Raw genomic sequence first — 24,077 nt, forward strand, 5'->3', positions numbered from 1 at the left:
GACAGGTGACCATGAAAGCAAAGGCCCAGATCCCTCATGACAGGACAGCAGGAACTCCCACCACAACCACCCAGGGTGACAACCTCTCTGAGTCCCAGTCTCCTCATCTGTGCAATGGGGATATAGTAATATCAGCCCCACTCCTGGGATCCTGTGAGGACTACAGGGTGAATCATAGAGGACTTTGCAAATCATCCAATGGCCACCCCAATTGCTCCTCTGGAGGGATATCTCTTTCTGCCTTGCCCCCCACCCCCAATCTGGGGCTGGCACCCAGGGGCACTTAGCCAATAGCTGCTGGGTGAAGGCATGATGGCTCAGAGTTGGGGTGAGTGAAGGGTGCCCCAGGCACCCGCCCCGCCCCCCTGCAGAGGGCCCAGCAGGTACCAGGCGGAAGGAGCGCAGCACCGACAGGTTGCCCATGCGGGACAGGCCCAGCTCCATGAGGCTGAGGATGACGATGATGCTGTCGAAGATGTTCCAGCCCTGCTGGAAGTAGTAGTAGGGGTCGAGAGCGATGATCTTGAAGGTCATCTCTGCGGTGAAGATCCCGGTGAAGACCTGGGAGGGCGCGGAAAACAGGGGTTCCCCACGATTGGGCTGGAAAGAGCCTCTGGCCATCAGGGGAGCTTGTTCCCACAGGGTCTCCCTTCTGGGCTGCCAGCTCTGACTGCACCCAGGCTCCCGGTGGGTGGGGGCCTGCCTGGCCATGGCCTCGCCCCTTAGGGATACCTCTGCCCCGATGCCTCCAGCCCGCCCTGTTGCTCACCGAGCATGAGCTGTCAGCCTGCCCCTCAGAAACAGCCGGGCCCATCGAGGGCTCTGCAGAAATTCCGTTCAGGAAGCACCCGAGGGCCGGGGACCCAGCCCTAGACTCCTTCCAGCCCGTGCTGCCACAGGACACACCCTCGCTTCCCATGTGCCAGATACACGCATTCATCCCGACAGCTACTCATGGCGCTCGTGGCTCAAGACCTTTGTCGCGCTGTGCCCGCCCCCTCCTTGTCCACTTGCTGAACTTTTCTCACGGGAATAATAACCAGCCACTATTTCTTAATTGCCCTAAGAGCTGGGCTGGAATGCTTTGCAAATGTTGGTCTTTTTTTTTTTTTTTTTCATCAACAAGCCGACAAAGAAATGATCATTATCCCTGTTTTACAGGGAAGGAAACTGAGGCACTGAGAGGTCAAGCAGCTTCTCCCGGGTCATGTGGCTAGCATGTTTGGGGACCAGAGATGACCTCAGTGCTGTCCTTCAAGATGCAGAGTGACCGCCTCTCCCTCTGGAAAGTTCCTGAGCTGGGCAGAGGCGGGGCCTCGCCTGGTTCATGGACTCGTGAGTCCTGAGATGCCCGGCCTCAGCTGGCAGAGACCCGTGGTCAAGGAGCCCGTCCTGCGGTGGGCCAGGCAGCCAGGAACATGGCCACCTGCCCCGAGGTGTGCCAACCGCTACCACGGCGACATGGTCCCAGGAGGAGGGGCGCGGGGCTGGAGGGAAGGCGGGCCTGCCCACAAGGCCCTCCTGGCCACTTGGAGGAGCTGGGGTTATCCTGAGGGCAGTGGGGAGGCACTGAGGACGTGTGCGTTTATATGAAAACATGCAAGCTTTTTACCGTTTTAATGTATATGATAACGATATATAGTATCTTTGCATTTTTTTAAAGCAGAATTTATTTTGATCAAGTATATGTGTCCTTTTTTGCAAGTTCTTTTTATCCCAAACATCATGCTTATGAAGTTTATCCATAACGATACATGTATATGTATTCATTCTCAGTGTATTTCATTGTACGAATACACCACAATCGACTTACCTATTTTTTAATGGATGGAGGGACATTCATGTTGATTCCAATTTTCCCTACACCTAACAATGCTGCAAAGAACTTTCTTGTACGTGTCTCTTTCTACGGACATGTGAGACTTTCTAGAGACTATATATACATATATATATATACTATATATGTATACATATAGTGTGTATATATACACACACACACGCACGCATATATACTGGAGATATATATATGAAATTGTTAAGCTGTAGGGTATGCACATCTGTGATTTACCCGATTGTACAACTGCTCCCTGTGATGGTTGTACCAAATCCAGACTCCTACAAGTGTGACTGCTCAGTGTTTCACATCCTTGTCAACACGTGCAAGTTTATTTTTGATTCTCTTAGGGGTGAGAAATAGTATCTCAATGTTGCTCTAATTTGCATTCCTCTGTGTTTCTTTAAAAAAATCTTTATTGCTGAAAGTATTACATATGTCCCTTTCCCTGCCTCCCGCCCCCCCCGCCCCGCCCCCCAATCCTAGCCCGCCTCCCTCCGTCTGTGTTTCTTTTCGTTTGTTTATACCCATCTGCGTGTCCCCTTTGGGATTTGCCTGTCATTTCCTCTGTCCACTGTGCTGTCTTTTTGCCCCTGGGTTGTCTGTCCCTCTTTTCCTTACTGATGCGTAAGCGTTCAATATCGATTCTGGATTTCCTGTCTTTCTAGTTGAATACTTTCCCCAGTATCAATATCTAGTTTATGGCAGTGACTTCACTTTGTTTTATCGTATCCTTTATTCGATGGGTATTTTACATTTTAATATAAGTAAACTTATCAATCTTTTCTTTCATGGTATAAACTCTTCATGTTGCTAAAGACAGCCTTCCAAACCCCAAGATTTTTTCTCACTTTTATTCTGAAAGTTTAAAAATGTTGCTTTATCCTATTTAGGTGTTGGATCCAATTCCCCACCACTAATTAATGAGTATGGTGTGGGCAGGGATCTAAATGTATTTTCTTCTCTATAGATAACCATTCTGCCCAGCGTGATTTATTATTAAATAGTCTATCATTTTCCTACCGAATTATAATGCCATTTTTATTATTTATCAAGTCACCAAATACGCATTTTCTATTTCTGAGTTCTCAATTCTGTAGCAGTGATCCAATTTTCTATCTTTGCAACAATACTATAACTTTATAATATATCTTAATACATGCAGGGTAAATTCCCCACCTGATTCCTAATTTATCTTGATAGACTTCACTTTTCCATATGAATTTTAGTATTACCTTGTCAATTCCCATAAAAAAAATGTGTTGGAATTCTTATTGGGATTACATTAAATATCTAGGCTAATTTGGGAAGAACCGCTATCTCTACAATATTGAGACGTTCATTCACAAACATGGTCTATCTCTCCACTCATCTGAGTCTTCTTTTGTGCTTTTTAATAGTTTAAATTTTTTTTTCATATAAAAATGATGATCTTTTGCTACATTTCTTCCTAGATTCCTCCTAGTCTTTACTGCTATTTATTTTTAAGAGTGTCAGCTTTTAAACATGACTCTCTCCAAATGGCCCTGGGGGCGAGGAGCAGAATTAATGTGGGCGAATGGAGCCTGTGCCTAGTAGCATTGGTAAACGCTCTGACTAGTCCTGATAGTCTCTGTGTAGATTTTCTTGAATTATTTATATAGATAACAGTATAATCTGAAAAGTAATGTTCGATCTCTTCTCTTCTTTTCCTTTTGTTACCATGGTGATAAGGACTTCCAGTATAATTTGGACTGGAAGCAGGGGGGTAGGCACAAAGCTAGAGCTATAGCCTGGCAGTGGAGTGCCCCAGGTATGAACAAGGGCTCTAGATACAAACTGCTCGGTTGCGAACCCTGACTCTACCACTTCCTGGCTGTGTGACCGCGGTTAAGTGATTTGTGCCTCCGTTCCCTTATCGGTAAAATGGGAATAATAGTAATAATAGCATCTCCCTTACTGGTTATTATCAGAAATTAGGTGTTCAACAAGTATTAGCTATGACTACCACCAGCTTCACATCTATGTTCGTTCCTGACTTTTAATGGGAAGACTGCTAACGTTTCATGGTCAAGAATGATAGTATAGATCATTTGGGTCAGATAATTTCTAGTTTGCTAAGAGTTCTTACCACAAAGAGTTTGGTTTTATTAGATGATTTTTCCACACTGAAGGGAAGATCATATGTGCCTGGAATAAACACAACTTGATCACGAGGAGTTTATACTTTACTTATTTGATTTTTCTTAATCATACACTGCTGGATTTGTTTTGGCTTTTTTTTCTCTCTCTTTTCTTTATGGTCTTAAATCTCTTCTTGGTAACTTCCATTTTTTTTCTAGAAAAATTTTCACTTAGTCTGTTCAAAATTTACTAGCATTAAGTTGTTTATAATGTTTTACATTGTGTTTTAATCTCTACTGTTTGTGTAGTTATGCCTCTTTTCCATCTTTAATGTATTTGTACCTTCAATTTTTAAATTTTAATCCTGCTAAGAAATTTGTCTATTAGTCGTTTCAGAATATGTTTGTTTAAAAAAAACTTCTCCATAGTATGGGACAGAGTGCGGAATCTCAGAGGGAAGGTGGGGGTGGGTGGGTGGGAGGTAATCAACCAAGGACCTTGTATGCATCTATGCATGGCCCATGGGCACAGATAATGGGGTGGTGAGGGCCTGGGATGGGGGTGGGGGGTAGGGGGGGTTGAGGGGGTCAATGGGGAAAGAAAGGGGACATATGTAATACTTTGAATAAAGAACTATTAAAAAAATAAAACATTTCATTTGATAAAAGAAAATAAACTTCTCCATAATTACATTTTTAAAATTATGTATTAATTTTCTGCTTTTATCTTTAGTTTTCTTTACATTTTTACTAACTACTTGAATCAAATGACTGGCTCATTAATTTCCAACTTTTCTTTTTTAATGTATATAGGGAAGGGCAAGAGTGGGTTTACAGTTGTGAGTACATGAAACACAGAGTTTATTCTTGTATTATTATTATTTATTTATTTTGCATTATTATCCAAATGAATAATGGCAAACCTACTTTTGTTCCACCCTGTACACTTTAGGCTATAAATTTCCCTCTAAGTACTGCATTCGCTGGCTGAGACTGATAAGCTTCCTTCTTTATCATTTCCCAGCGTCTGTGTGTGGGTTTTTCTGATTCACCGTTTTACTGAATGTAGGGCCATATACCTATGGGTTACCTAGTTCCAGCCCCTATTCACACTGTCCCAAAGTCTCTACATGGTCACTGAAATCCAAATCCCCAGATCACTCACAGCATCAACGACTCCCCACCCCATCCAGAACAACGACAGAACCATGTCATGTTTACTGCTATGGTTTTTAAGTCCCTCTTTGTTTTTGGCACGCGGGCATTTTTGTTATGTTCTCATGAACTTTGCACGTCAAAGAATGTTGGCTATATCTTTGTTTCACAGTCAGAGACTTCTCAGGCTTGCCTACAGCATGGCCTCTTACGTTTGATTATATGATGGGCTAAAAGTTACTCAGCTCTAGAAATCTCCTCCTTCCTGGAATTTGTCTTTAGTGGCACGCTTTGAAAGGCTTTTCCCCTACCAAGATTATTCACCCATGTTTATTTTTGTGGTTTTGTTTCTTTCCATTGACTATTTAAACCATCTAAAATATATTTAACTGCGAGACAATACAAACCTTACATGCTAGCAATGAAGCCCTCCAAACAGAACCAAACAGAGCTATAATCCAACTACATGACCTCCTAGTAACAATCGAGCCACAGGTTAAACACAGCTGCAATTCAATCACTACTTAATGATCCGGCGAAGCCAACAGAGCTCCCCATCACCTTGACTTGGAGCTCGGTCCAAACCAGAGGTCACATTCCCCTAAAACCGCATTCAACGGAAACCCGACGTAACCGCCATCTGAAGACCAACGCAAGGGAGGCACAGCCGGGGGATGAGGCACCTGCAGACTGGGACACAGCTTTCCCTCCTGTTTGCATATAAAACTAGAATTATAGCAAATGCACACAATTGTAAAAACATCTGACTGGATCCTGCAGAGAACTGTCCAGAGTTCTGGATCTGGAAAGTAATAAGAGAAGACAATCTTCACACCCCAAAGTGTGGGAGACCTGCCTGCCTGGTTGGGGTGGGCCCCTGTGCAGCAGGACAAGACAGGGCTGGGTCTGCAGGAAGAGAGGGGTTAGAGCAAATGACTCCCTTCCTCTCCCCAAACTCGGTGATGGTCCTAGGAGCTCCTTCTGGAAACGAGTGGGGTCTTTGCCAGCCTTTCCCGGGGCTCCCCTGGGGGAAGGGCTGAGTGTGTTTATCTGGACACAGCCAAGCGGGCTCTGTCGCTCAGAGTCAGGAGACAGAAGCTACATGCCAAGCTCTGTCACCACTATGCCCCCTCTCAGGCCTCAGTTTCCCCTTTTTCTAGTGAAGAGGTAGGGCTTGGTTTCATCTCAAGAGAAAGAAATCAGAATTAGAACCCAGACATCCTGACTTCCAGGGACAGTCTCTTTAATAATAACAACAGCAGTAATAACCACAGTTATCATTTATCTTTAGTGCTTATTGTTTATCAAGCTCTGAGCCAAGGACATTACACGTATTATCTTATTCAGTCCTCATTAGCTTCCCATGAAGCTGACATTGTCATACTAATTTTACATTTATTAAATTCAAGAAATATGTTTTGTGCAATTACTGAGCCGCAGTGATTTGCTTGAGGTCACATATAGTTCGTAAGAGCTGAGTCAGAATTCAAATCTGGCTCTGCTTCATTTACTCGCTGCACCCAGCTGTCCATCCATCCATCCATCTCTCTATCCCTCTCTCCCTCCAACAATCCATCCATCCATCCATCCATCCATCCATCCATCCACCCATCCATCCATCTCTCTATCCCTCTCTCCCTCCAACAATCCATCCATCCAGCCATCCATCCATCCATCCATCCATCCATCCATCCATCCATCCTCTTCTCCATCCAACAAACATCGATGTCCATCTACAGAAACTCTGGCTATAAGAGAATTGCCTTTTTTTGCACCCCTCCCCTCCTCCATCTACTATTGCCAAATCTCACGTCCCCACCCATTTCAGGCTCACCCCCACCTCCCTTTTGCTTTGTCACCTCTGAGCATCTTCCTTCACCTTCATCCCCAACCTCTCCCTCCCAACTGCATCTCTCAGTTCCTTAAATGCTGATGCTGAAACTCCTTACTTCACGATGCTTCCACCCCACCATCGGAAAACCCTTCTGCCCTCTGGATCCCTGCGCCCAGAGCCAGGGGCTGGGACAGCTGGCCGAGAGTTCGCATCCGGATGCCCCCTCTGGAGTCAGCTCCCAGCGGCCCTTACCAGGTTTCCGACCTGCAGCATCTCCTCGAATTCCGTCGTCATGTTGTAGTGCTCCAGGGCCATGAAGAGCGTGTTCAGCACGATGCACATGGTGATGGTGAGGTCGGCAAAGGGGTCCATGACCATGAACTTCACTTTCTGCTTGATGGACATCCACAGGGGGCAGCAATCCCAGATCAGGTAGCGCTCGGCGAAGTGGTTCCAGCACGGCGGGCACTTGCGGTGAGACTCCTCCAGCTCTGGGGGGACACCGGGGAGCTGGTTTGCTTTTGTTGACTGATTCATACATAACTCAGGGTGCTCCGGAAAGATGTGTGGCTTAGCCGGGGAAGGGACAGGGCTGATGCATGCATGGCAGGGGGTCCTCGAAAGGGGCAGGGAAGACAAAGGGAAGGGGAGCGGGGCTGTGTCTTGACTCCTTACCCTGGAAATATGGGAGAAGAGGACCACAGGGCAGGGGGCAGGGGGCAGGGATGGATGTGGGGAAAACTGGGACAGGACAGATCAGGACAGACTGAAAAGGAGGCAGCATCTGAGACAGGGGAGTTCAGATATTAACACTCAGGAGTGAATAGCTGTGGACGTGCTAGGACAGGGGGTGTGGTGGTGCCTGGGACAGGCCGGAGAAACTGTGAGCACATATGGGGCAGGAGGAACAAGATGGGGGTTGCTGAGGGTGGGACTGGCTGGGATGAGGCCAGAGCAGGCATGCTTGGGGGAGGATGGTCCCCGGCAGACAGGGAGGTGCTCAGGGGAGGACCAGATGAGACTGATCGGCACCTGGGACAGGCCAGGACACTTGTGGGAAAGTTTGAAAGCAACAGACACGGCTCCTGACAATGCCCAGGAAAGAGCAGCGGAAACGAATGAAACACCTGGGGCAGGGGACACAGATGGAGAAGTCTGGAGCAGCTGGGGGATGGTCCAAGGGAGGGTGCCCAGACCAGAAGTGGGAGTGTTTGGATGAGACCAGGGCCGGGGGGTGCTGACCTTCCAGGGCGCTGGTGAGGACACTGACTGCGCTGAGGGCCCTCTGCCGCTCTCCTGGCCCCTCGAAGCCATCCATGCACGGAGCCGGGGGGGTCAGCATCTGGGGTCTGCCTGGCTCCTCCGATGGAGTGGTCTGCGTACCATCGGGAGATATGCGTCAGCCTGGGGACCGGTGTCCGCTGGGCCTGGGGCAGCCGCTGGGCCTGGGGCAGCTGGCTCAGACTCAGGTTGGGGAGGTCACAGGGAGACAGGATGGGGGTCTTGATGGGACAGCGGGTGCTGGGCTTCTCTGCTCCCACCTCCTTCCCAGTTAACACCCCCCCCCCACCCCTCTCAACAATTATTATCTCCCTCATTCTCTATTCTTCACCATCTCCAGGCAGTGGTGGTTCTTGACTATGGACAAGAACTACATGACCCAGTTCTATTAACCAGATGCTGTCGTACATGTTAGTCCATGCAAGGACGATCCGGGAGTCTTAATTGACCACAAGCTCCCTAGAGTCAAGAACATAACGAAGCTGAAAAAAAATCTGCCACGCTCCCTGGCGACAGTCATAGCAGCATAAAGCACAAGGCTTCCTTCCTTCCGCGTGGCTGGTGGGGACTCCTGCGGAGACACTTTGGCTCTATCCACCAAGAGAATTGTAAACTGGCTCTGCAATTACTCATCTGGTAATCTGACTTCATAAATAATTATGCACACGCGCCAAAAATATACATGCGATGATGTCCATTGCAGCACTGCCCCCGGTACCACAGGAACAAAGCAACGAATCAGTAGGAAGAATCTGAAAATCAATTGTGGGGACACTCTGACTCTGATACAGACAATGAAGAGAGCAAGGCAGTTCCATGTGTGTGCCCTGGTCTGCACCCTGGGGCCTGTTTTCAATGTGCTCGCATCATTGCTGCAGGGGAAGGGACCAGGCCTGCAGACGGAGACGTGTCCTGACGAAGGCGGATGCAGCAGCCGTCTCTAGGCTCACTCAGCACCCCCCTCCCCGTCACAGAACCACGGGCGGCCCACAAAGGCTGCCCATCAGCGCGGCCCTGCATCGCCACAGTCTGTGAGCCGGCGCCGGGGGTTGCTGAAGGCACCTGGCTGCTCAGCGTGCAAGACCAAGGTTCTATGACCTTTACAGGTCACAGGGAGGATAGGCCTAGGCTGCTCAGGGTGGCAGAGCCAGGGCCTGGGGTGGGAGCTAAATTTATCTGGGCTCAAGTTCCGGTCAACCTTTGCAATTGGGGGGACTTCCCTGAAAGGTTGCCCAGGGAGGTAGTGAGCTCCCCATCATTGGAAGTATGCGAGCAGAGGCACCTGCCAGGGCTGAGGTGGCAGGTGTAATAACAGTACCTAGGTACTCCTGGCCAGCTGAACTCACCAGTTTGTCTTAGATCCTCCCAACCTCTCGCCTCCTCCTCTACTGTTGGTAAGAGTTCGAGTTATCATTTAGCAAGTATTTACTCTTTCCCCTTCCAGGGTGGACCAACAAACTTTCCCTTCCTCTTGGTGACACACTTGCTTGGGCCAATGCAATGTCAGTGGACAAGTTGCGAACAGAAGCCTGAAACAAGCTGTGCCATTGGCCTTGCTCTTGTGCTAAAGTCATCTTCCCAGAAAAGAGCTTCCCTCGGTAGCTGCCACTCCTGCAGCCTGGGCCTCACTCAGCACATAGACAGGAGCAGCCCCACGTCTGACCCAGTGTGGAGCCAAGCCAACGTGAAGTCCGAAGCAGAGCTGCCCAGCCAAGCCCAACCTAGACCAGCCGAACCATTGTCAACCTGCAGAGGACTGAGCATGAGCATAAAAACTTGTTGTCGTCCATTGACTTCAGGGGTAGTTTGTTACACACCATTACATGTGGCAATAGCTGACTGATACACCATTCTAGTGCAAGTTATCATCACCCCTTTCCTAAAACTACCACAATAGCCTCCTAACTGGCCTCTTCTTCTCTTCCCTATATCCACTACACAGCAGAAAGGGAGTCCCTTAAAAATCAGATCATGCTATGCCTCTGATCAACAGCTCCCCCCAGCCCACTGCTCCCCATCTTATTCAGGATAAATTCAGACTTTCCTATGACCTACAAGGCTCTGCACAGTCCAAATCCTAACTCATCAAACTCATTCCAGATCCCTTCCTGCAGGTTCCACCACACCTGGTCTTGCCCGGCTCTCTCAGGTCATGCCCATTTCTCTTCAGAGCCTTTCAAATTGCTGCTCCCTCTGCCTAAAACACTACGCTCCCATGTCTTTGTGGCTGACTCCCTAAATCATTTGCCTGCCAATTTTAATGTCAGCTCCGCTGGGAGGCCTTCCCCGATTGTTCTAACTAATAGCTCCCATCCCCATCCCTCCTCCTGGCAACTTCCTATGACATGACCCTTACTGCTACTGGGAATGCTGACCCGCTCACTATCTGTCTTCCTGACTACAAGGCGAACTCCACCAGGGCAGGGCTCTTGTCTGTTCTGTTCATTGCAATAACCCTGGAGTCTCAAACACTGCGTGGCACTCAAGGCAGCCAGCTGGCCCTGGATCCGCACTGGTGGATGGATAGATCCTTGGGAACGGGGAGGCTGGGGTTAGAGCTCTAGCTCTGCCCCTCACTTGCTAGATGGTAGGGGGCGGGGGATGAAATCTAGGGAGCGGCTGTTCATTGTGCCTCGCCCGGCCACACCTGACCCTCTGGGACAGGCACTCCCAGGCAGACAGGGAACAGGACCATTTCCGGGTCCTGTTCCAGCTTCCTCAGAGAGCCTGCCCTCTTCCATGTCCCCGTAGGCATTGGGGTCTGAGCCACGTGTTTGCTCTTTGCCTGGGTGGGCTGTTCTGGGCACTGTGTTGGGGGTCAGGGGTCAGCAAGGGGTCAGCAATCTGGATAAATGAAACATGCGCTGTCTGTCGGGGTGGCCCTCCCTCCTGCCCTCCCATGTGGACTCGGCACCCACTCCGTGCCTGACACTGCTTTGTTTTCCGATGAGAAACGGGTAGACGCGTCTCACGGGGAACCAGAAGCCAGGAAGGCATTCCCGGGGCCTGCAGCCTGCTAATCTCTTTAACTTTTCAGAGTCTCCATCTCGGCCCACTAATTCCTTTAACTTCGCAAATGACCCCCTTGGCCAAGCTAATCCCTTTAAGGTTATAAATGGGCCCTACCGAAGTGAGAATGCTGAGGTCAGAATTCCCGGTAATGAAGTGTTTGAACTCGGACTCCTCCCGACATGTGCCCTACGAGACGATTCTCTCCCTAACGAGATTAGGAGGTTCTATTAGCTTCCTGATTCCACGGGGCTGAGGCTCCAGGGCTGGGCATGAAAGGGGGGTCTGCAGCCACTGGGATGTGGTGCTCCTGGGAAGTCAGATACCCCACCCTACATTCCCTTTATTGTCCCTACAGATGAGGGAATGGGGACACAGAGAGCTGAGTGAATCTGTGCAGAGCCCCGCAGCTAGAGCAAGCGTCTGAGCAAAACAGGCCATTTGGCTGTGAGCGGTTCCTCTTCAGCCTCACCTCCCGCTTCCTGACCATTTCCGGGTCCTGTTCCAGCTTCCTCAGAGAGCCTGCCCTCTTCCATGTCCCCGTAGGCATTGGGGTCTGAGCCACGTGTTTGCCCTTTGCCTGGGCGGGCTGTTCTGGGCACTGTGATGGGGGTCAGGGGTCAGCAAGGACTGATCAGGCGGCCATCAGTCTGTCACGGGCCTGGCTGACTGAGAGGTTACAACTCTAACTGGTCTCTCATGACCCAGCCTGCCCCTCCTCGTTACCTTTTAGACAATAACTCCAACTCCTCTCCCCTTTGTTCCCTGGGTTCCGGCCACACTGACCTCATGGCACGTCCTCCCCTCGGCGAGGCTCGTTTCTGCCTCAGGGCCTTCGCACTGCTGTCTCCTAGGCCTGGAACTTGCCTCCCCGAGACGAGCTAATGACAGTACGTTATGATGATGTTATCACAACATCACATGCTCATCCTAATCGCCTTACCCATGCGAGCCCCTTCACTCTTGCAACAATCCTGCGATGGGCATTTTTAACCCATTTTACAGGCGAGAGACGCACAGTAACTTTCCCACGGCCGTGCAGCGAAGCCGGATTATAAACCAGTTCGTCTCCAGAACCTGGGGTGCGGTCCACTCCTCTAAACCACCCCTGGGAGTTTCAGAGAGCAGCCTGGCTCCCACCTTTGCTTCCATTTGTCTAAATGCCTCCTAGTGAATGGGGTTCCTTCTCTCTCTCCTCTGTCCCCATCCTCCACACGACTTACTGGGCTAGTACTGAGTCACCGGTTATAAGGTACTGACACGTTTCAGACTTGGTGACTAACTGTTGGCCAAAACCTGGGAAGTGTCCCCTTGCCATTCTGGCCCTTCTCCCAGGAGGCTCCGGATTGCCAAGGACCCAGCAGGTCTACAGGGCACACACGGGTCCTCAGGACACTGGCTCCGTGCCACGGTGGCATCTCAGTGCCCCGGCCTTACCAATGATTAAACACTGAGCTATCATTTACCAATTATTAAACACTTAACTCTCATCCCTGTTTATCAGCATAACGCACCCCCAGAACCCAGCACACACCCGGTGCTCAGTAAATACGGGGTGAGTGTATTTCGACCCGACCCTGGTGATGAGCTGGAGACCAGCTCTGCCCTGGCGCTGCATCGCGGGCTGGCTCACCATGTCTGGGGGGCGCTCCAGCATCATGGGGCGGAGGAGGCGGCTCCCTGGGGAGGTGGCCTCAGGGTCGCCTGCCCCCAGCAAGGAGACCACCCCATTGCAATCGATGGTGCTGTTCCTTTTGCCATGGAGGGCGTGGCCGGGAGCTGCGGTCCCGGGGCTGGGCTGCGGCTGGGCACTAGGCCGGCGCAGGGACCAGGGCACCAGCAGTGACGTGCGGTGGCTCTCGCTGTCCCCCGCCGTGCTGTTTTCATCGTCGGCAAAATCCGTCTCCGAGCCCGTATCTCGCCGGCGAGAGGTGAAAATGCTCCCTCGCCTGGAGTGTGACTTCACGGAGGTCCTGTTGAAGCCCTGGGTGAGGCCGCGGTGGTTCTGAGGGCACAGGCAGAGGGGACATCACCACGACAGCCCTTCCAGTGCTCCCAGCTCATCTCTTGTGGCATCCGTCCAGCTCACCTTCTCAGAGGACTGCGGGCTTTAGCTGGCCACACAGTCTGGGTGAGCTGGGCCGAGGGGTGGGGTGTTCAGGGAAGGGGGGCGGGGCTAGAGCAATCTTGTCCTTTCGGGGACCTGTGCTCACCTGCAGCCTGTGCCTCTGGGGCTTTGAGATCGAAGCTCACCTGGGCTAAGGCTGGGCAGGGGGAGAGGAGGCAGGAAGGCTCCTGCAGTGTAGACCAGCCTGGCCCAAGCAGCCATGCCCCTCACTCATATGGGCCTGTCCTTGGCATCCTACCAATTGACACTGTAGGGTGTCTACCAGTCCCAGATCAATGCTGGGGACCTGGCTGAAATGTGGGATATCATAACACCCAGACCTACCCCGTCCCGCTGCCCAGGGCTCCTCGACCCCAAACATGGCCATGGGAAACAGGAAGGGCTGGGAGGGGCTGCGGGATGCCCTCCTTGGGGAGCAGCCATCTGTGACTGTACCAGGGGCCCGACATGAAGGGCTTCTGATCTGCCCTAACGGGGGCAGGGCCACGGCGGGGGGCTACCATTGTTCTGGGGCCGTCCTCCGAGTCCGACTTGGGAAGCCTGTCATCCCCACACTCCTCCGTCCCCGAAGACAACTGTTTTCTCCTCTTGCTCCTTTTCTCATGGGCGGTGACAGGGGGCAACGGAGACATCTCCAAGGAGCTGCGGGACATGCTGTCCACACCCCTGATGGTGAGGGCCTGGAACAGGGCGGAAGAAGGGATGTCTTGGTCATCGGGACTACAAGCAGCCGCAGGGTAAGACCCACCAGGTAACTCTCGGGGTCTTGGTTTTCCCCAGCAGTAAGGGGACTCGCACACTTACTCCCACACCACGGCATCATGGAGAGATGAGCTCAGACAGACCCAGAATGTTCTATGAAAGAACCAAGTCCAGGGAGGAGGAGAATCGTGGCTGACATGGCAGCGTTTGGAAGAGGCGAGTGTGGGGGACAGATGGATGGGGTGTCAATGAGCTGAAGTGAAAGAACTAGAGGTCAGAGGACCTTCTAGAAGGTTTGGCTAGCCAAAATGGGTGCTGGGGGTGGTGGTATGGGGTAGTGAGAAGAAAGTGGATGTCTACAGCCTGGCTTCCAACAGGCTTGCTCTGAGGTTTTCTTTGTATTTATTGTTTTTTAGTAATCCTCACCGGAGGATATTATTTTATTGATTTTTTTAGAAAGAGTGGGAGGGAGGGGGAGAGAGAGAAACATCGATGGGAGAGAGACACATCGATTGGCTGCCTCCCGCATGTGCCCCCACCAGGCTGGGGGTCAAGACTGCAACTGAGGTACATGACCTTGACTGAAATCGAACCTGGGACCTTCAGGCCAACGCTCTATTCACTGAGCCAAACCTCCTATGGCTCTGTGATTATTTTCTAGGCTGGCTCAGGCCTCCAAACTTGGACCCTTCTCACTGCCCCACCAGAAGGCGCCCAGTGACCAGGATAACTATGTCCATGGATACATGGATCTCTTTTGTCCAGCATGCACTGTGCTCACAGGAACCACCTTTACCCAGCAGGCACCACACCTCCAGGCACCAGCACACCCAGCAGGCACCATGCTTACAGGCACCCACAGTCAGGGGAGGGCTCGGTCTGGAGGCCCCGTGGCTGCACCGCTCACCCACCTCCTGCTCTTTCTTGAGCATCTCCATGGCCTCCTGGAATCGTTTTTCCTTCTCCTCCGTCTCAGCGATGGTGGCTTGGTTTTGCTCCTCATAGGCCATGGCGACCACAGCCAGGATCAGGTTCACCAGGTAGAAGGAGCCCAGGAAGATGACAAGCATGAAGAAGATCATGTAGATCTTCCCTGCGGACCTCAGGGTCTGGGGGAGCAGGAGGGCAGAGGTCATCCTCCCTGGGCCCCCTTCTGGGTCATGGTCATGGCATTTCAGAGTGGCCTAGCCTGGATGTGCCAGGAGTTCAAATGGCCACACCTGGGGAGGGGCTAGAGCACGTCCCACCTGCAGAGGGAAGTGTCCTACAGATAATGGCCTACGCACAGGGAGTGGTGTCCCACCCACAGAGGGGCAGCCTGTCACAGTCAGCAGGGGACATGTACCTACAGAGGGGACTATTCCATCACATAAGGTGGAGGAGAGTCCCACTCACAGAGCAGAGTGTCCAAGGGATGGGTACTTGCTCATCAGCAGAGAGAGAGTTTCTTTGTTTGCTGAGCCCCCATCCCTCAGATGCAAGGGTCCCCTGTCCCCTGACCCTCCTCAGTTGCTGGAGCCACTCTGGCAGGGACAGCCTGAGCCCCGGTGCGGGGTCCTGAGCCCGTTCCCGGTGTCCCTCTGCTGGCCCGAGCACGCACGCACCTGCTGGTAGAGGCGCTCCCAGCAGTCCTGCGTCATCAGGCGGAAGAGCGCCAGGAAGGCCCAGGCGAAGGAGTCGAAGCTGGTGTAGCCGTGGTCGGGGTTCTCGCCTGCCTTCAGGCACCGGTAGCCCTCGGGACACGTCCTGCAGCCAGACACGCAGACTCCGTCTCATGCTGTGAGGGGGCCTCTGCCCCCGACACCCTTGCTGGGCCTGGTTCGTCTTCCTGGGCAGCCCAGCGTGTGCCCCACTGCCCGGTGCCATCCCCACGGCTTTTCATGCTGTGCCTCCTCCTGCCGGGGACCCTGTCTTCCCCTTTTCTCCATCCGTCTGTATTCTGCTGGGCTCAAACCCAGCCCCCTTCTGCCCATAAGACACACCATCCTGGCTGCTGTCGGAGCCACCTCGCCCCTCGCAGAGGAAGTGCTAAGGGCCTGGCTCAGGTCTCTTCCTCTGCCTGCCACCCCATGGAGTGAGCACTGCGCCAACACGCAGGCCAGCAGTGAGGCTTGGCTGAGCTGAACAGGATGGAGCCCAGAGCAAAGGCTGGGCCACGGGGTTGGGGGATGCTTCTGGCCTGGGCGGGCTGGCCCTGGCCACGTCTACAGAATGACTGTGCACGGGGTGCAATGAGGCAGACCCACAGTTCGCTGAGCTGGAGGGGCAGCCTCTCTCCCAGAGACGGAGCACAGGGCTGGCTTCACGTGTGCTTGCCGTGCAGGAGAGAGAAGGGGCAGGGGGGGCTCAGCAAGCGGGAGAATCCGCCAAGGGCCACTGTGCTTTGCTGATGTCCTCAGACCCTGAGACAATCTCTTAGTGACACAAAGGGCTCTGGCACTTCCTACTCAGAGATGGGGGACCACAGCCCCACAGACACCTTCCCCACCAGGTGAGCCCGTGTCCCCTCCCCTAACATCCTATAGCCCATCACCTACCCAGGCCCCGGTGTGCACATGACCCTGGGCCTGTGGTACCACACGCAGGTACCACACGCAGGTCCAGGGCCTGCATGGCCTGGGGGAGAGTCTAGGCTGCGGGGGGAGCCCAGACTCACTCCTGAGCCGATGCACAGGCCAGCGGGGAGGGAGTGGGAAGGAGCAGCCCTGGGGGGCTTCTGGGAGGAATGGAGCGGGGGTTGAGCTAGTCGGGGGCCCTGCAGGGCCTCCAGGCTAATCTCGGGCCCACCCCATCTTCAGGGCCCTGTTCGCCCTCCCTGCAGATCTGTACCCCCATCCCTTTCTTTACCCCCTTCGGAGCCATCTCCGCTGTAGGGGAGAGGGTTGGGGGAGCTGCCAGGGACCTGGCAGGGAGGGAGGCAGGGGGAGGCCCTGCTGACCCTGGGGTCACAGGCCAAACCTGAAAGCTTATTGAGAAAGCACCAGGAGACTCCCCTGGCCGGGCGAGGTGGTCCTTGGGGGGGGCGGGGGGGTTCCACATACCCGGCGTCAGAGCTGTTCCCACACAGTAACACGTCGCTGGTGCCGTTCTTGAGCATGTAATTTTCTGGAAGAGACATATCCAGTGGTGAGGGTCAAGGTGGCCCAGCCTCCTGGGCTCTGGCCTTACACCCAGGACTTTGCAGAGGTAGAGACACAGGTGGTGGTCTCCCCACCTCTCCTCCTCCTCTTCCTCCTCTGACATTCAGCTGCCAGAGTCCCTAGCTCTCTCGGGAGACTCAGAAGGCCCCACCGGGAGCATCTGCACTTTGCCTCATGCCACACACGGGGCCACCGGGCCGAGAGGCTAGGAGGCAGGGGCCTGGGCAGAGTTCCAGCTGGGCTGCCGAGTCACGGCGTGGCCTCAGCAGGCGACTGCCCAGCTCTGTCTGGACCTACTTCCTTGTGCATGAAGGGATGGAAGTGACGCCTGCCCCAGTCACCGTGGCCAGAGTGTGGTCTCTTCGGACAGGGCCAGGGGGGTGGGGGTGGGCAGGGCCAGGCCCTCTCCTCTCTGTGGCCATCCGTCCGTCCCCAGCACTCACTGCTCCCTGCCTTAGTCTTAGGCAGCAGTTCTCCAAGTCTGGTCCTGGGACGAGCGGTGTCAACTGAGAACTGGAGAGAAATGTAACTTCCTGGGTGCCCTGCCCCCCAATCTACTGAAGCTCGGGGTGGGCCCCCCGCAGTCTGTTTTCCGAAGTCCTCCAGGTGACTGGCGCCCATGAACCCTTGGAGCCAGTGCTGTGGGGCCACAGCTGAGCCATATGCCAGTTCCCCCACTGAGGTTCTGCCTGTGCTGCTTTTCCCAAAGTGGTCGCCGGGGCATGCGAGAGGCCCTCACTTCCCAGTGGCCCTCAGGGTCCTTGTGGAATACGGCCTAGGACAGTGTCTCCCTCGGTCCAGACCCATGGCACTCGCCAAGAGATGTGCTGGCCACCAGCCCGGAGCATGGCAGTGTCACCCATGGGGCAATGGCACCACAGGGGCTCACATGGCTGTGCAATCACTAAGCTTGCCCCATCCCTTTCATGGGGTTCTGGGGAGCACGTGTGTGGCAGTAACATCCTGGTAAGGAACCCCGAGGTCAACTGAAAGAAAACCTCGTGCCGTGCAGGTGGGGGCTCCGCTGGAGCCTGATAAGCTACCCCGGCTCCGTGTCCCACCCTTTCCCCAGCCAACACTCCCCTCTCTGCAGGCAGGACGGTCTCTAGGGTCAGTCCCTCCTCAACATGTCGCAGCTGCTGCTCCTGTCTGGCTCTCCATCGCGCCCGAACCCCTTCTTTGCCAACCTTGAAGCATCATCTCGCACCCGGCCCGAGAACTCGGAGGGCAGCCCTGCATCTGCTCCCCTTCTTCCTCTCTCTGAGTCCAAAGGTAGGGCTGGGGTTCCTGATCCCGCAGCTGCATCTCGGGCGGGAGGGGGTGGGGGGTCAGACAGGGTTTGGACGGCCCTGCAGGGAGGCCTGCCCAGTGGCAAGGCCGGTGTGGGCGGTGGCCCGGCCCTGGAGGCCTCAGAAAGCCTGGCCCGGGCCCGGGGCGAATGCGCACCTGGATCGTTGAGGTAGAGTTCCAGCGAGTCCCAGACCTGGCCGCCGGCCTCCACGGAGCCATTGGTGTCGTTGAGCTCCGTGAAGTTGCGCACGCACTTGTGCCTCAGGTTGCCCATGAAGAGCTGCAGGCCGATGAGGGCGAAGACGCTGAGGCAGAAGACGGTGAGGACCATCACATCGGCCAGCTTCTTCACGGACTGGATCAGCGCCCCCACAATGGTCTTCAGGCCTTGGGGGAGGCGACCACAAGCATGGAGTCACTCCTGGGCACCGGGCCTCCCGCTCCCCCGGGGTGGGGGGGGCAGGCCCGAGGGGGTGCTGGGCCACGCGGGCCATCGTGAGGTGGGGGCAGAGTGCAGGAGGACTCTGCTTCTCTGAGATTCTGTCCCGATTGCCCTGGGGCAGGAGCCATCCGATGGTGTATTTTCAGAGCACCCAGTCCCCCTTGCTCTCCACTAGCCTCGTACATGAATTGGGCGTGGAAAATGCCTTTTGCTTGAGGAAGCAAAGACTCAAAGCCTGCCCCCCGCTGGCTCTGTCCCAAGGTATGCTGGGCCTGCCCCTTTAAACACAGCCTACAGACAGGCGATTGAGGTGAGGCCCATTCAAGGACAATGGAGGGGCTTAGCCTTGATCCTGTGATGGGGAGAGACACAGCCACTCTTGGTGGAGGATCTAGTCCATGTGCTGGGGGGCTGGGCAGGGGGGAGGCCTGGCAAGGCCATGCTGGTAAAGTCCTCAGGGGCCTGTTCTGGCTCGCTGTCCCCCTCTGGGAAAGGTGCAGGGGCAGGGGCGGGGTTGGCCTGTATTGCATTTTCCTCCTCTGCCCTGTGCCTCTGGGACCCGACCCTGCGCATCCCCTTCCCCAAAGCGGAGAGGCCGTGACCTGTTAGTCGCACAGCCCAGCTCCCTACAGAAGCCAGCGCCACACAGTGAGGTGACAGGATAGCAGGTGCAGACACGGTCCGTCTGACACCTGAGCGACTGCCTTACGAGAAGTTCAAGTTCGAGCACAGCATGGGAGTGAGGGAGCTTCTTTGCCAGCAGCAGGGCCCTGCCCCACAACCCCATCCACCTCCCACCCACCTCCCCACCCCACCCCACCCCCACAAGCGGCCAGATCTCAGATTAAGCTCCATCCATCCATTGTCCAGCCGGTTAATGTGTTAGGAGCACCCGTGGCAGCTGTGCCTGAGGCTGCTGTGTCCATGACCCGAGACAGGGAGGCGGCGATGGGCAGGCACGGGAGAGGAATTCTCAGCCATGGTGCCACCGACGCTGCTGCCTGCCCAGGGTGCAGAGGCACTCAGCACTCTCTGTGGAAATCGTCCTGGCAGATGCTGGCAACTGCCTGGGCAGTGGGGGAACCTCGCAGGGGTCTGGGCATGCGGTGGTGGTGGTGGTGGTGGTGGGATTCATGAGTCCTTTGGAGTCCAGAACCCCTTTTCTCTAGTGGAGGTTCTTGGACCCCTCAGCGGGCACACTCTGGTTCTGCCCACTGGGCCCAGAGACCTTGCCCATAGCCTGGGGGCCTGTGGGGGGCTCGGTGAGGGGTGGTGGGCAGCAGCTTGCACACCCAAATTGGATGCTGTCTCAACCGCTAGGCCGAAGCCTCTTTGGCCTAAAGCATCCAGTTCAAGGCCCAGCCAGGCACCTAGTGGTCTTTGGTCACTGGTTGGTGAGCACAGACTAACCCCTTTAATGTTTCTCATATCGATGACAGGGTTCACTTTTGGCAATAATTCCAAAGCAATAACAAGATGCGTTTTGAAAAGACCCAGGAAGGTCCAAGTCCTGGGGGGCCAAATGAAAAATTTTCTGGCCACTAAAAGTCTAACAGGCTGGGCAAAGAGCCCTCGGAAACCGACCATTCCTATTCCATCTCCATGTTATGGGAAAGGGGACCAAGGTCTGGAGAGGGCCTAGGCTATGTAAGACTCAGCTCAGGGGGCACCTCCTCCAGGGAGCCTTCCAGGATATGGGCCACAGCATTTTCCTAGTGGCCACTTTCAGGGTCTGTTCTCTGCTGCTTCCCTGGGTTGCCGGCACCTTGAAGGGATCCCAGGGGGCTGGGTTCAGGTTGACAGGCTTTTGCTTTCCCCCAGGACTGAGAAACAGTTTTCTTTGTCAGCCTTTCTTACAAAAGAGACTAGAACATGGCTGTCCTTCACCGCTATGGTCAGTGTGCTTAACCTCTCTTGTGAGGTGTGCTCTGAGGTTGTCCCTGGGACCCTAGAAGACAGACCCCAAGGCTTCTGAGCATGTATGCGCTTGTCAAGGCAAAGGACACCTGTCCCAACGGGGCAGCTCCAGGGGAGTGGCTGGGAGCAGCGGCTCCCCCTTGCTATTGGCTCTTAGCAGGAATCTGGGCTGCCTGCGAGGGGCAAGTGGCCCCTCTGCATATCCCATGGTGGGTTCGGAGGCCAGGAGGAACCTTCTGAGGCTGGGTGTGAACACCGCATAAGGGGGGAGTGCTCCTCATAAGATAATTAACCCCACCAGGGGGAGTCTGAACACCTCCAGGGAGCTCAGAGCAGGGCGCCTGCCTCTGTGGGGGCAGTAACAGCCAAATGCAGGCCCAGGGGCCGGGACCCACCAGCTTGTCACATAGGAGCAGGTGCAACCACCCGGCTCACGGAATCCTCTCCTCAGCCCTGACCCTCCAGATCAGCGGCGTGCAAGTCTCTAGCTGCCTTCCGAGCAGAAGAGCCTTCCCCACTCCGCTCTGCTCAGCGCAGGGAGCGGCTGCATTCAGAACAAGCCCTAGAAAGCCGCTGGGCACGGCCCTCGGGGCTCTGAAATCGTGTGTCTTTCGGGAGCTTCCCTGGATGGATGGGGCTGCTGGACTTTCTAGGGAAGCCGTCTGGCCTTGGGAGACTTCCTGCTGCGGTTGCCAACATCTGTCAAGGAGAATTTCTGCCGGAGGCTACCATGCGCGGTTCTCTAAACCTCTACCGCACCATGCAGCGAGGGCTGTTAGACGCCAAGGCCGCCGCGCCTGTCCGCAGAGTACGCTCGCTCGGTCCACAGCCTGGGGCTGGGGCTGGGCTCTGCACGGATCCCCGGAGGGGGTGCAGGCAGGGGCTGGGCACCCGCCAGGAAAGGCGGGCGGAGGTTTCCTTTTTTGTTCCCCGTGTGGATGAGGAGGATGCTTCAGGCAGAAGCAATTCACATACAAGCTTTCAGCTATTCAAACAGCTGTCAGTTGGGGAAAGAAATTCCGATTGGGTGGAGAATCTGGGTTCGTTCCAGGCCCTGCCAGGGGGTCTCTATGTCCCCCGGTGTCTGTGCGAGTGGGCTTGGCTGGGGTGGGTAAGCCCGTCCCGGAGCTTTGAGGAGACAGCGGTGCCCACTGCCGTCCGCTCCCACACCCGAGCTCTGGGGCAGGTATTCTGCTGACAGGCACATGCGAGGGGCCTTCCTGAGGGTCCCCTTGACGCTCAGGCGGCCGGAAAGTCCCTCCAGCCTTGGCGTTTAACCTGATTTTCACCTGAAATGACTGATATAGTTTTCAGGGCCCGGAGGACTCGGAAGGTGCGTAAAGCTGAGACATTGCCCAGGTCCACAAATTCAGTTGTGTATCTGCAACAAGGGAAACGCACACACACGACACAGTGACGACACGCCAGGAGGAGACACACGGTGGGTGGGTTGGAGGGGTGGGGGGGGCGGGGGAGACAGAGAGAGAGTCACTTGTCGCCGAGGTCTGCGAGGCGCGCCTGGCGTCTTACCTGGGATAACCGAAATAGTTTTTAGAGCTCTCAGGACTCTGAAAGTTCGAAGAGCCGACAAATTGCCTAGCTTTATATTTTCTGATACATACCTGCAGAATCAAACCACAGTTATTGGGATTTACAGCAGCGCCTCAGCCTGCCCTCCCGGCCAGCCCTCCCACAGAGGGAGGAGTGTGGATGGGCGGGGGGCTCCCCTAAATTCTCTTCCTGAGCCGAACCCTCCTGCCACAGGGACCTCCGCGAGGGTGCCTTGGGGATTCCACACAGCAAGCCCCAGGCGGCTTTCGTGGTGATGGTCCCGTGAACACCCGGTGCCAGGAGGCAACGACTCGGCCACATTCGCCGTGACACTGGGGACCGTGACGCAACACGTGGCAGGCAGGGTCTGAGGATGGAGACGCAGCGGGGTGGAGAGGGACACTCTCCCAGGGGGCCTTGGCCAGGCGATAGAGGCGCAGGTGGGCTTCTGAGCCTGGGTTCCCTCGGCATTTTCTATGGCCTGGATCACCCGCTTGTGCCTGCCTGGCTGCTCCAAACCAGGGGACCCTGAAGGCCCGGCTGAGACCACCCCGGAAGTGTGGATGGGTGTCTGAGGGCTGCCCACTTTCTCCCCACAACCATCAGGAATCAACCGAGAAGCAGAGTTCTCAACATGATGCTTTGGAAGATGAGAAGGGAGGTTGCCCGATCATTCAGCTCCCCCACTGCTCACAGGCAGTGGCCAACACAAGAAGAGAAAAAAGCAGGACCAGGGATCTGAGGGCGACTCCAACCCCTCCCCTCTGCATGAGTCCACCCCAGTCTCACCCCAGACCCTCACTGTCCCCCACGGATGCCCTGGGTGTCCCCAGGAGGAGAGACCTCTGGAGGTGAGCAGCCATTGGGGTTTGCTTGAGCCCAGTGGTGCAGAGCAGAGCGGAGTGGGTGCGGGCTCCCGCCTACAGCTCAGACCTTCGTGGCCTCCACGGGCACAGGAGGAAGGAGTGCTCTCTGGGGGCAGGGACCTGCCCAAGCAGAGTGTGAGGACACGTGTGGAGGGGCCACATGACCAGAATGTCTGAGAGATGGAGGGACAGTGTGTGACCAGGGCCATCGGGACAATGGCAAGTGACTTGTGATATTTAACCAACGGCTTCGCATGCAGGGTGTCTGACATTTAACCGGAGGTGTCTGATGTTTAACAAAGAACAGCGGACTCGGGACATCTGATGTTTAACCAAGTGTGTCTGACTTGGTGTCTGAGTGATGTCAGACCCAGGACGTCAGCCCAGCGACGCCGGGCGAGTGCCAAGGGTGGGCCGGCAGTGCCGCGGGACTCATTCTGCCAGGCAGTCGGGGCACCAGGCCCCTCCACTGTACTCGGAACTTCTGCATCGGCCTTCGGGCCGGGGGTGTCTACAGAGAAGGACTTGGCAGCTGTGTCAGGGGACTCGGTGTCCGGGGGTCAGCAGGGCCCATCCAGTGTGGCCCAGCGCTGACACTGGCTGGCACCAGCGTCCTCCACGGCCACGCACGGGGCCTGCAGACCACGTCTGCTCCCTCCTTGCTCACTACATCCCTGCAGGGATGGGGAGTCCGCGGAACTTTCCTTCTTGTCACACCACAGGCCGTTTCCACTTCCACTCCGCCTCCTGGACCCACGTCAGCTAACAAATCTTCCTCCAGGGCAGCGATGATCGGATGCAGCCCCACCTCCCGGCGGGGAGCAGA

The 24,077-nt window shown here is 54.9% G+C and overlaps 1 protein-coding gene across 1 annotated transcript in view; it reads right to left on the reverse strand.

Moving 5' to 3' along the window:
- Positions 1-24,077, reverse strand: part of SCN5A (sodium voltage-gated channel alpha subunit 5) — a gene marked incomplete at both ends in the record, with an annotated part of 69,178 nt that overhangs the window by 28,817 nt on the left and 16,284 nt on the right. Inside the window, 10 exon segments of the mRNA XM_081106185.1 lie at positions 388-561; positions 7,178-7,416; positions 8,168-8,300; positions 12,849-13,220; positions 13,844-14,023; positions 14,957-15,154; positions 15,650-15,791; positions 17,087-17,150; positions 18,632-18,862; positions 22,124-22,215. Coding sequence (XP_080962311.1) covers positions 388-561; positions 7,178-7,416; positions 8,168-8,300; positions 12,849-13,220; positions 13,844-14,023; positions 14,957-15,154; positions 15,650-15,791; positions 17,087-17,150; positions 18,632-18,862; positions 22,124-22,215 — 1,825 coding nt within the window.

The sequence above is a fragment of the Myotis nattereri genome, assembly GCF_964212035.1.
Source record: "Myotis nattereri genome assembly, chromosome: 14".
Taxonomy (NCBI): Eukaryota; Metazoa; Chordata; class Mammalia; order Chiroptera; family Vespertilionidae; genus Myotis; species Myotis nattereri.